The sequence below is a fragment of the Cucumis sativus genome, chromosome 5 (genome assembly GCF_000004075.3).
Source record: "Cucumis sativus cultivar 9930 chromosome 5, Cucumber_9930_V3, whole genome shotgun sequence".
NCBI classification, from domain to species: Eukaryota; Viridiplantae; Streptophyta; class Magnoliopsida; order Cucurbitales; family Cucurbitaceae; genus Cucumis; species Cucumis sativus.
Genome location: NC_026659.2, coordinates 14,067,472 through 14,079,492, shown reverse-complemented (window position 1 = coordinate 14,079,492; position 12,021 = coordinate 14,067,472). Strand labels below are relative to the sequence as shown.

Below are 12,021 nucleotides of genomic sequence, written 5' to 3'. Positions count from 1 at the left end.
GTATTGAAAGTGAATGTTTTTCTTGAATTAGGAGAGAGCCTTAATAAAAATGCCTAAGGAAAGAGAGGTTGTCTGTGAATCGACGTCAGTTTTGCCAATGGGAATGAAGTTGATTCTCAGATACGCTGAGAAGATAATGGAGAAAGATTCTAGTATCACTATTCCACTACCTGTTGGGATTTTTGGTGTTAGTCGAAAGACTTCTGTTCTCCGAGAGGACATCATTGATCTTTGTAACATGAATGAGGTCAAAACATTTACATTGGTGGCCTATATGACGTAAGTCAATTTCATTTCTTTAGATCTAAATTTATGTATCTCGTTTACAAGTTTATAATATTTTGTAGGTACTTGTATTCATCTGTTCTTGGTTCGAAGGAAAATATACAGTACGTCTTTGTAGATCCATCCCTCACCTCTGCCGGACACTCGCAAGAATCTCGAGTTCGAAACTTATGCAGTAGATTGATGGTCTCAAAGATTAACGAAATAGTTCTTGCTCCTTTTAATCCTAGGTAAGTCAAGTTATTTTATTACTTGCATTGCAAAAAACTAGTACTAATATTTTGTATAATTAGGGGTCATTGGGCACTGCTGGCCATAAATGCGTATGATGATACAGTATTTTACCTCGACTCACTAAGGACAACATCGAAGTCAACTATAAGATACGTCACTGACACGTAAGTTAATCTAGTATTTCATTTAGTGTTGATTCTTATATGCATGTACACAATATTTAAACTATTTGTTCAATCTTATCTTGTCAAAACAGAGCAATAGCGATGTTTCAGTCACAAAAGAACATTAAAAAAAGTAGAAAACAAACGTTATGGCGAACAGTAAAGGCAAGTATCAACTTTTAAAGTTATTATATTTTTGTAGACTACTAGCAATTAGGATTACTTTGCTATTCAAATTTGTTGCTTTTATATAGTGTCCACTATAAGTCGGGAGTACTAAGTGTGGATACTACGTCATGAGGTATTTGAGAGAAATTGTGACTAGGGGAAGCATTGTCATATCCGATGCGGTATGTTATATATCAAACTATATTAATTTTGTGAGTTAATTGGTTTATTTGTATAGTCAGTTAATTCATTTAATTTATTTTGCATGTTTAAGATATAGATTGATACACGAAGATCATACTCACAGGCAGAACTAGACGAGGTGCGAGTTGAGTTAGCTGACTTTTTGGGTTCTTACATATGATTATGACCAATATTTTGTGATTCTGAAGTAGGAAATTTTTTGTTGTGCCGCTTCTTTATGACCTTAAACTTTATGTATAGAAACTTTAGCCTATAATTCTTTTGAATTGTTCATATGGAGGAGGGGGGGGGGGGGGGGGTTCATTCGTATATACTTTTGATTATTGTTATAGCTGGCATGTTTTGTGACTTTGTAAGTTGATTTGAATTCATGTCAATGTAATGCTATATGAAATCTAATGTAAAGCCTATTTCATTATGTATATGTAAAGTCTTTGAATTGAATATTATATATGGTGAATGATTTTATTTATATATTTTTTAGATTTGAAACTATATTTGATGAATATGAAATATCTATGAAACTGTTTCTGGACAATTACAGGACAATTACAGGACAATCATCGTTTCATTACAGCATAATTCAATTACAAATTCTTTTTAAAAAAAAAAATTAAAAAATGTTTGACGGTTTTAAAATGTCATGAACAATTGCAAGCTTGACGGTTTTAAACTATCATGAACAATTGCATTTTTGACGGTTGACAAATGTCAAGAACAATTACATTCTTGACAGTTTTAAAATGTCATGAATATTAAAATTCTTGACGGGTTTAAAATGTCATAAATCAGTTCATCCTTGACGGGTTTAAAATGTCATAAATCAGTTCATCCTTGACGGTTCTAAAACGTCATGAACATAAGTATACTTAACGTTTATAAAACGTCAACGTTCACTATTCTTGACGTTTAATCAACCGTCAAGAACTTTGCCTTTCTTGACGTTGGCTTCAACGACGGTTTTAAAACCGTCAAGAGAGCCTTCTCTTGACAGTTTAAAAACGTCAAGAGAGTCTGTTTTTGTAGTAGTGTTAATATATGGATTGAGGATTAGAGATGTATGTTTTTGCATTGTGCTGTCTAATTGGTTTTTGTAATTCAGTACTGCGGTCTTCCAAAATATGGGCAGCTTTGTCATACACATGGGATAATGTTGGGCACTTCATTCAAGTAAGAAGCTATAGACCTAAATTGCCGCAAACCAACAATGAATGGTACGACGATACATGTATGTTTTCACATGAACCCTTCATTCCGTGTAGCACTTTTTTTGTTCATGAACCTGAGTAGTTGCTATAATCTTCCTATCCGTTTTAATAATTTGAGAGAATTGGTGCATGATTATTCATAGTTCATCTTTATTTGCGATGATTGTCTAATACAAATTGTTCAACTCTAAGGATTACAAATTGTCGTACATGTATTGTCGTAGCTTTTTTGTTCTAAGGACTAGGAACGACCCAAGAAGTTGTTCAATTGGCAGTGGCCATTTGGTTGGACGTTCATCTTCTCCTTGATCTCTTTCTCTTCTTCTTAGGAACTTCATTTTCATTATCAGATTGGATATTCATTACCATATTCTGTTTGGCATCTGTAATATGATAATCTGGTTCTTCCACTTCTTCTTGCAATGGCCATTTGTTTCTTATCATTATCAGCTATATTATTGGTCAAGTGAGAACTCATATGACATCCCAAGGATCTCCCACAAGCAAAACTCTTATTACAGAGCTTGCAAACATGTCTTGACCCTAAATTAGCTTCCATTCACGAAAGCCTTTAAAGGAACACCATGAAAACAGAAGAGAAATTTCAACCAGAAGAGAAAAGAAAAACACCAAAGGAAGAGATGAAAAAGCTAATGAAACTTCAAAATTAATCCAAAAGCTTGAATTGATGCTGCAATTTGTGATCTCATAACACTAAATACAAGATCCAATACACAATGAAAATAGAAAAACAATTCCAACCCATAACAGAATATGAAGAGGGACCACCATGAGTGGGACGGTTTAGAGAGGGGGGACCATAGTGAGTGGGGGAGTAAAATGAATAGAGAAGAGGAGAGTGAGAGGGGGTATGTTTTTGGTATGTGTATTCTGGAGAGAAAGAGTAGCAGATAGACCCTTCAAAGGCATTCCATCACTTGTCTGGTCTTCCAAAATCTGGTATTCTATCATCTATGAATTGCTAAAAATGTTCTCTTCATCCTTACACTTAAACAAGAGTGGTAATTTGATGTGACAACTGAGTAGTTGTACTTCTCTGATAATAGATTTTGAAAATTTGAACAGAGAGCCTTCAAAGGCATCTAAGTTTTCATCTTTCCTTTTTAACCACAAGCCAATCCATTTTGGTCCATTTTGACCACCCAAAATAGTTCGTAAAGATCAAGATCACTAGAACTCACTACAACTTTGAGTAACACACTTCACAACACACCAAAATTGCTGATCCTACTACTTGAGTAACACACTAGAACTCTGCATCACTTCACAACACAGGATTTGCTCAAAAACTATTATTTCCACTTCAACCGACTATCTTTGATAAGCCAATTCTAAAACAAAACTAAGCATACCATCTCTTGAATATACCCTTATAAAGAAATTTAGAAAATATACCAACAAAAGATCAAGATCAAGCAGAGAAGTCCATTTATTTTCATGCAACGCAAAGGAATCACCCAAAACTACCCATCTTTCCAAGGCAACTTTAAATCCACAGGTTTTTTCCTCTAATTTTCAACTTGTTGTTTGCTGTGTTTGCCTAATGTAGTCCTCACGTGCTTGTTTTCATTTCATGGAATCAAGTGTTGAAGTTCTTGTTTGTGTTCTGTATTTTGTTGAGGCATTGATTTAGTTACTCATTGAGTGTACGTATAATTTAAAACGTACGATATTGATATCGAATATGCAATGGTTTAGTCCATTGCAACTAAAAATACTTTGTTCCTAAGCAATTTGTGGATCTTCCCAAGCTTAGTTTATTTTGAAACATAAGCAAAACTTTGTCAATGAATGTTTTTGACCATGTGGCAAATGAGAAGAAGACGATCGGTCTGTTGACAACGCAAAGACGATTCCAAGGTTCAGGGAATTTTATATAGGATTCCTACCTTTAAAAAGTTTACTTTGTCATGTGTGCTGAAATTCATGCGTTCCTCTATTATATTTATTCTAAGGCGTTATTTTACAACATAAGCTCGCTCTTGAATTAGTTTATAGCTTTTGGTTGCTGATATTAAATTCTACAAACGCTCATCAAGTACATGGTTAGGAAATAAGTTCTTGATATATATAATGGTTCTTTTACATTCAAATTACTACATGGTAATCCTCCATTTTCTTCTTTGTTGTGGTAATGTTGGTACACAAATGTATGTGTTATGCATGCTTATATTCATGTTGTCTTTGTAGGTTCAACTGGAGTCGACAACTTCATGAGTTTTCTTTCAAAGAACATTTCCAGAGACGAACATTCTCGGTTGGTCGTTTATGCTTCTGTAGAAAATCTTGTTAGATGTATTCTAATGCTATTTAAAATATTTTTTGATTAAGGGCTAAGATTCTGTACATTTGGATTATTGAAACTTGTATGGAGATGTACAAATATTATAAATTGTATTATAGTGTATACATATTAAAGTGTTGGCTATTTTTTTGTACATGGGTGTGAAACTTGTATAAATTCAAAATTGTCATTCTCAGCTACATTATTGTCATTCAAATGGTTCGTGTAATGGTGGAGCAGCAAGGAGAACAGGAAAAAACTAAAGTAAATTGAGAAATGTGCAACAGGAAATAAATGACGTAATAAACGAACACTACTACAAAAACAGGCTCTCTTGACGTTTTTAAACTGTCAAGAATCACTATTCTTGACGATTTTAAAACCGTCGTTGAAGCCAGCGTCAAGAGAGCCAAAGTTCTTGACAATTGATAAAAACGTCAAGAATATTGAGCGTTGACGTTTATAAACGTCAAATATACAAATGTTCATGACAGTTAAAAACCGTCAAGAGTATGAATGTTTGTGACAGTTTAAAACCGTCAAGAGTATAAGTGTTCGTGACATTTAATAACCGTCAAGAAATTGATTGTTTATGACATTGAAAACCGTCAAGGATGCAGTTGTTTATGACATTTTAAAACCGTCAAGTATGTTATGAATTTTTTTATAAAAAGAATTGTAATTCAATTATATTTTTGTTCCTGTAATTCAATAATTTTATTTTGACACAAAACTAGTCACATATAAATAAGAACTTTCATATATAACAATAACATAGTTAACATTTTTACAAAGAAACTAAGTACACAAAATCTATCGAATTTTCCCAAAGGGATAAATACAAGTAAAATAGAAACTAAACCTTGGTAATATATTTTTACAAAGAAACTAAATACAAGGTATTGTCGTGGATAACGAAATTACAACAAGTCTTGTCACTAATCAAATATCAATCACTTGCTTGGTAGCTTCATCACTATAGTAAATCAATCGGATATTAGTGCAAAACCTTGGTAATCTGAAATGTGTAGATGTTCCACTTCCACACCATCAGTGTCCTCCGTTTCATGATCTTCTTCACCGCCAGAATCTGCATCTCCTTCAAGTCCATTAGGGTACTATTTATTCTTTTCAACATATTCTAAACATGTAATAGAGAAAAACTGACATAAAGAAATGAATACAATATACTGAGTAAAATAAAATACCATGTCAATGCTTGTGAAATAGTTGAAGCAACTTAAAAGATCACCATCCATCGAATCAGCAAACTTAAAAATCCAAATCAGTAGAGAATTAAATGTTATGATTAAGTCCAAGTTTAACAACAAAACAATGCAACTACGAGGGAAAAATGTAATTTTCTAAACTATGCAAGTGTCGTCACATATTAGAAAAAAAAACATGTCTAAAGTTATCGATCTATAAAAAAAATTGATATAAAAGATAGAAGAATACCAAATAAGAATATCATACCATGAACAAGTCCTATCTTTTCACATACAAATGCATCTCCAATTTGGTAATATGAAGTACCAAGAAAATCAACATCCAACAAAAGAAAAGAGAACAATATGAACATCACCAGCAAGAGTAATAGGATTATGAAAAAGAAAATATGCTCAACTAACAAAGTAGTCTCTACACAAAAAAGACCGTTGATACATAACATCTCTATATCTAAATATGTCTCAAGCGAAGGAAAATCAATGCATGAAAGTTCCTACAACAAAGAAAAAAACATAAGTTTTTGAAAATGTATTTAACATCTAAATATCCCATTTATTTTAGGTTTCTAAACAATCTAAGTAGGAAGATACTCAAGAACAGAAAGAAAAAAGGAAAAAAATAGAATGAAACTTCACACCTTTTAGCTTCTTTTTACATAGAGTCTCCCATAGTTTCTCTTAGTTTAGGTAAACTCATAATAACAATAACCCTATTAACAAATTGATTAAGAAAAATAAACATATTTTAACTTGAAAAAATCGATTAAATATCAAGACTAAAGAATAATTTATTCTTACTTCAAGATTTCAAATTCTCAATAATCTAATTAACCAAACTAAAATATGCACATTAAACACAAGAATGCACAAGAATACTCAAACTTTACGAAAAATTCATTCAAATTCCAACTATATTCAAATGTAAAAAATACAACACTATTAAAAGATAACTTGTTAATTTTATCAAGTATAATTTCTTTAACTACATTTAAATGAAGTGTACATAATACCTAATTTCTTTATACCTAATTGATCAATATATTTCTATACATATATATATTGCAAAAATGTTACAATAAGTAATATGATATAACAAAAATTCAATCATAGTTACTCACGAAAGAAAGTAGAAGGCATATTCTAAAAGAAAAAAAGAGAAAGTAGAATGGAGGCTGACTATTATGATTGTGGTTCTCTAACTATGTGGCACCATGATCAATACCTATACCTGTTAATATCAGTTTTTTAAAACCCCTATAGCAGCAACTTTCTATAGAATATGTATTATTGTACTAAAAAAATGATTGACACGCAAATATTACACATAATCTTATAAGGAGCTAATGCAATTATTTCAACCGGAGACACCAAAGAATAAGGTATAGCCGTCATTAGTGAGTTTGACAGCAGAAGAGGCAGAGAAGAAGATAAAAGAAGAAATGCCAGAGGTTTATGTTTCAGTGGTTCCTCTTGATTATGCCATAACTTCTGATCTTAGATTTAATCGTGTTTGGCTATTCGTTGATTCTTCTGGCAAAGTTATACAAACACCTTATATTGGTTAAAAGCTCGGATTTGTTTGGAGTGACTTTTCAAATATTCAAGAATGCTTCTTTTGTAACACTAACTAATTAAGAGCTCATCTTTTTTCTTTTTAGTACTTTTCTGTATTTGTAAAGTATTATTCCAAACAGGCTGTTAGATTAAGATCATTTGAGTGCAATAATGTTTACCATATACACACTTGTGATTGTAATTAATTAGTACATGCACTACTAAGAAGCTATTCAACTCGAATTATAGGTGTTAATTTGGTACTCTATCTAAATTTTGAATTCTTTCCATAAAACCACCCATTTACATATGCACAAAAAATAACCCTCTTCTATTATTATTGTGATTTAACTTTCATATATATTTGTTTTAATTTTAGTTAAAGGAAAGTAACCATCAGTGAGTGTGTGTATATATATATATATATATATATATAATTTCAACATAATTCCAGTCCATATAAATTGGAATCTGCTCCAGTTTTGAAAGAAATAATCAAATAAAATTAGATTCAACGTGTGATTTCATACACGAAAGCAGAGTATAAAATAGAAACACTTACTTAACAACCTACCGCCATATGATACTTCATTCGTGAACAACCTAACTATAACACGGAAATGTCATCTAGAAAGAGAAATTGAGTGCCAGTTGAACATAAATCATACAATACCTAAGCAAGTCAAAACGAAATTTTGTTTCTACAATTTTTAATCACTCGAATCTGATTCTCCACATTAGCATTTCTCAAGTGAAACTTTCAAAAATCCTCTGTTGTTTAACACGAAACTAAGCGAGAGCACTTAGTTAGAGAAAAATGTTGGAGAACAGAAGGATAAGATTACCTTGGCGAGAGTATAGGCAAGACAGGATTGGCGACACCGACTTCGACAATGATAATGTCGCTGTCGCTATTACTCGATTTGCATTCCCCATCCGTGGTGGCGATATTCTTTAGGCTTTCACACCTCCATTCATTCGAAACTCCACAGTTTTTCTTGCCGAACAATAAATATAAAGCCAAAGCTTTGAGAAGAGAGGCCAAGATCCATCCTAACGCGCATTGATCCACCATTTTTTCTGAGTACAGATGCAACAACCTCAAAGAGATCGCCAATACGACGATGAAGGGTGTTGTTTCTTGTCCTTCTTGTTGGGGTCATCTTGCTTGTTGTTGCCATGAGATTTTAGCCCAGATCAAAGAAAAGCATACCATTGAGCAACGATAACATAAAGGCACCAACAAAACGGTCGAATGGTGGAAGTGTTGCTAGGTTCTGGTACACAATGGACAGCAGGCGACGAACGATCAAAAGTGAAGGATTTGGTACTTAGTTGACGGTAGACGGTGTAAGTGTTTGTAATGCCCCAAAGGAAAGGTAAATATTTTTTTTTATTATTATTATTATATTTTTATTTTTATTATATTTTTTTATTAATTTAAAATAAAAATAAAATAATAAAGGGAAAAAAAAAAAAAATTCTCTCTCTCTCTCTCCTCTCGCGCGCCGCACAGCCCCCCCCCCCCCCCCCCCCGTTCTCTTCTCTTTTCCTTTCTCTCTTCTCTTCTCCCTTCCGTTTTCTTCCCGTCGCAGCCCAGCCGCAACCGCCGCCGATCCCTTCTCCCTTCTCTTCCGTTCGCAGCAGCCGTCGGCCGCCGCGTCTCCCCTACTGAAGCCGAGCGCCGCGACCCTTCTCCTCTTCTCTTCCGTTCGCAGCAGCCGTCGGCCGCCGCGTGACCGCTGCCCAGTCCAGATCTGCGTCCCAGCCGCAGCCCAGCCGCCCCACCCGTCTTCTTCTCCTTTCCGTTCGCAGCAACCGGTTCCATTCCGTTCTCCATCTCCGTTCGCGAAGCAGTCCGCCGCAGCCCAAGCCCAGATCTGCAGACCGCGCCGTTGCTCTTCCGCCGCTGCCCAGCCGTCTCCGCCGGTTCTGTCTCCGTCGAAGCCAAGGCCGCCGCGTGAACCAGTAACCGCCACGCTCCCCGCTCACAACCGCCGCTCCACCTGCGATCGACGTCGGCCGACTAGTTGCTGTAACCGTTCAGATTTGCTGTCTGTTCGCGACGGTTTCCATCCGTGAAGCCCAGCCGCCACGTTCCCTTTGGCCGACCGCTGACCGACCCACACTTAGGATTTTGCTGCGAGTTTGACAGTCGTGCGTTGAGGTGTTGGGAGTAACGTTAGGCTCCCTTACATTCACAACCAGATTGTGAATTGTTGAAGGTTTACGTTGAGGAAAATAAGTCGGATATGTATCGTGAAAGTAATTGAATTTTGTGTTTAGTGATTAAGGAGCTTCCCTAACTTTGAGGTAAGAGATTTTCTATTGGACTCAATTATGATTGTAAACTGTACGTGTGTTGAATGTATACTGTGGATTGACTGGAAATATATATGAATGCATATGAATTGAAGTAGACTTAACGTCGAATGTATATCGTGATTGTCATGGAACATATATATAAGTGTGTGTATGTGGAATTGATTGGGTGTACGTTACGCTAAAGTATGATTGTGTGCATTGTGTGTCGGTGAACTGATGGATGTGTTGACTGTATAGTTTGATTGACTGACGTTTTAGTATATTATTGACAAATATATGACTAAAGTAAAATAAGTTGACTGTTAGGACGTTGAGAGAAAGAACCTTGTGTTTTGAAGTAACTGAAAGATGGATTGAATGGAATGAGGGGAAAATTGTTAGCTTGTATTGGGATGTGTACCTTGTAGGTGTCCCACGGGATCACCAATTTATTGTGCACCTTCGGGGAGCATTAGACTGATATGTGTTTCTGCAGAACACTAGACTGATATGTACGTCCCTCGGGGCGTTAGACTGAGATGTGTATCCTACGGGATCACAAGACTGCGACTGTACAGGGTGTCCCAATAGAACGTTAACAATTTATTTTCTCCTGACGGGACCAGTAGAGGGTCTCTTATTGAGTATTTAAATACTCACCCTTCTTATGTTTAATTTTCAGGCAAAGGTAATAAAGGCGGCAAACCGACAAGAGGCGGGAAGGAAGCGTGACTGCCATAGCAAACGTGTTTTTGCTTCCGCTTATGGGTTCTTGTGAGGTTTAAGATAAATTGAAATTTTGCTTACAAACGTTTGTTGTAAATAGTATTGTTTTTATGTTTTCTTAAATGTTTGAAATTCAGGTCTGACTTAAATATGTTTTGAACTAGTTTATGTTTCATTTTATATTAATCAGAGTCTTTTATTTGTTAAAAATTAACGATCTCGACTTACTTAGAAAAGTTGGGTCGTTACAGTGTTGCTAGGTTCTTGAATGACAACAGAAGTGAAAGGAGAACATTTTTTATCCGGAGAGGTTGAACGTTTTAGCGAAAGGGGCAGAAATCTAGGGCTTTCAAATGGAATTAACGTAATATTTTCTTATATATATATATATATATATATATAATATATATATATATATATATATATATATATTTAATAACACTTGACATTTTTAATATGTCACGGAAAACGAACTTACTTGATGTTTAAGAAGCGTCAAGAAATTTAGAAAATGGCTCCTCTCCATCTTTTTACAAAAAAAATTGATGTTTTAAAACGTCAAGAATTTAATTGATATATTTCTTGATGTTTTTAAAACGTCAAGGAAAAGTACATATTACACGTTTACAAAATGTCAAGAATATTGAATTTATAAATATTTTCGACATTTTAAAAACGTCAAGAATTTAATTGATATTCCTTGACATTTTAAAAACGTCATGGACAAATGCATATTACTTGACGTTTTTGAAAAAAAAATGTCAAGAAAGGAAAACAACAACCGTCAAGAGAGCATGTTTTTGTAGTAGTGGAATTTGTGACAGTTATTACTTGTTATAAATTGGAGAACGATGACAGTTATTTAACAAAATAAATTGTCACGATTGCTCTATATGTGACAGGAATAACATGTCGTCAATAGATAAACAATGACAATTTTTTTTCAAAAAAAACTGTCACGATTGCAATATATTTGACTGCAAAAAAAATGTCGTCAATAGCAAAACAATAACATTTAACGTTATCGAAAAACTGTCACGATTGCACAATCGTTGACTGGAAAAAAATGTTGTCAATAACTAAACAATGACATTTAAAAAAAAAACTGACGCGAATAACATATTCATGACAATTAATAAATGTCACAATAAATGAATTCGTGACATTTATTTAACCGTCATTAATTATCATAAAATAAAATATGAAAGTTATTTGAAGTCGTTGAATGTTGATTAACGACATTTATTTCATGTCATAAAATAACCTATTGCGACAATTTTTGAAAACTGTCGTCGAAGGACTTTCCATGACTCTCGCTTCTATGACTGAAAATAACTGTCGCGAAATTCGTTTACGACAGTAAATAACTGTCGTGATAGACCACGTTTGTACTAGTACATAGTAAGTAAGTATTGAAAAATATTTAGATGTCCCTCACAAACATTATATTATTCTTTGTGTATTAATAATGATGAATATTCCAAAAACAAAACTAGAAATAATGAATTAATTAATGAAAAGGAAAGTAGTAAATGAGCTTTCATATTGGCCAGTGGTTTTGATTACAACACAAAACAATATGATTTAATTATCATTTTTTAATTTTAGGTTTGCTATTTTCTGTCCCTCATTTAACAACT

The 12,021-nt window shown here is 34.0% G+C and overlaps 1 protein-coding gene and 2 long non-coding RNA genes across 4 annotated transcripts; 2 read left to right on the top strand and 1 right to left on the bottom strand.

Annotated features, from left to right (window-relative positions):
- The first annotated feature begins 35 nt into the window (after positions 1-35).
- On the top strand, positions 36-1,298 carry LOC116404043. Of its 2 annotated transcripts, XR_004216972.1 has the most exons (5): positions 36-279; positions 348-515; positions 579-683; positions 776-1,033; positions 1,132-1,298. XR_004216972.1 is itself a non-coding variant. In XM_031886216.1 (4 exons), the coding sequence occupies exons 1-4, from the start codon at positions 50-52 to the stop codon at positions 864-866; spliced, it is 594 nt and encodes a 197-aa protein (XP_031742076.1). In that variant the 5' UTR covers positions 36-49; the 3' UTR covers positions 867-1,106. The 2 variants fall into 2 exon arrangements, 1 of the variants encoding a protein (XP_031742076.1); XM_031886216.1 differs by lacking the exon at positions 1,132-1,298 and having other exon boundaries at positions 776-1,106.
- Positions 1,299-5,310: 4,012 nt separating this feature from the next.
- On the bottom strand, positions 5,311-8,837 carry LOC116404042. Its single transcript, XR_004216971.1, has 2 exons — positions 8,197-8,837; positions 5,311-5,658 (listed from the first exon to the last, which is right to left on the bottom strand). It is a non-coding gene; the product is annotated as an uncharacterized LOC116404042 (long non-coding RNA).
- A 36-nt stretch (positions 8,838-8,873) lies between these two features.
- LOC116403689 lies at positions 8,874-10,591 on the top strand. Its single transcript, XR_004216493.1, has 2 exons — positions 8,874-9,664; positions 10,338-10,591. It is a non-coding gene; the product is annotated as an uncharacterized LOC116403689 (long non-coding RNA).
- The last annotated feature ends 1,430 nt before the right edge of the window (positions 10,592-12,021 follow it).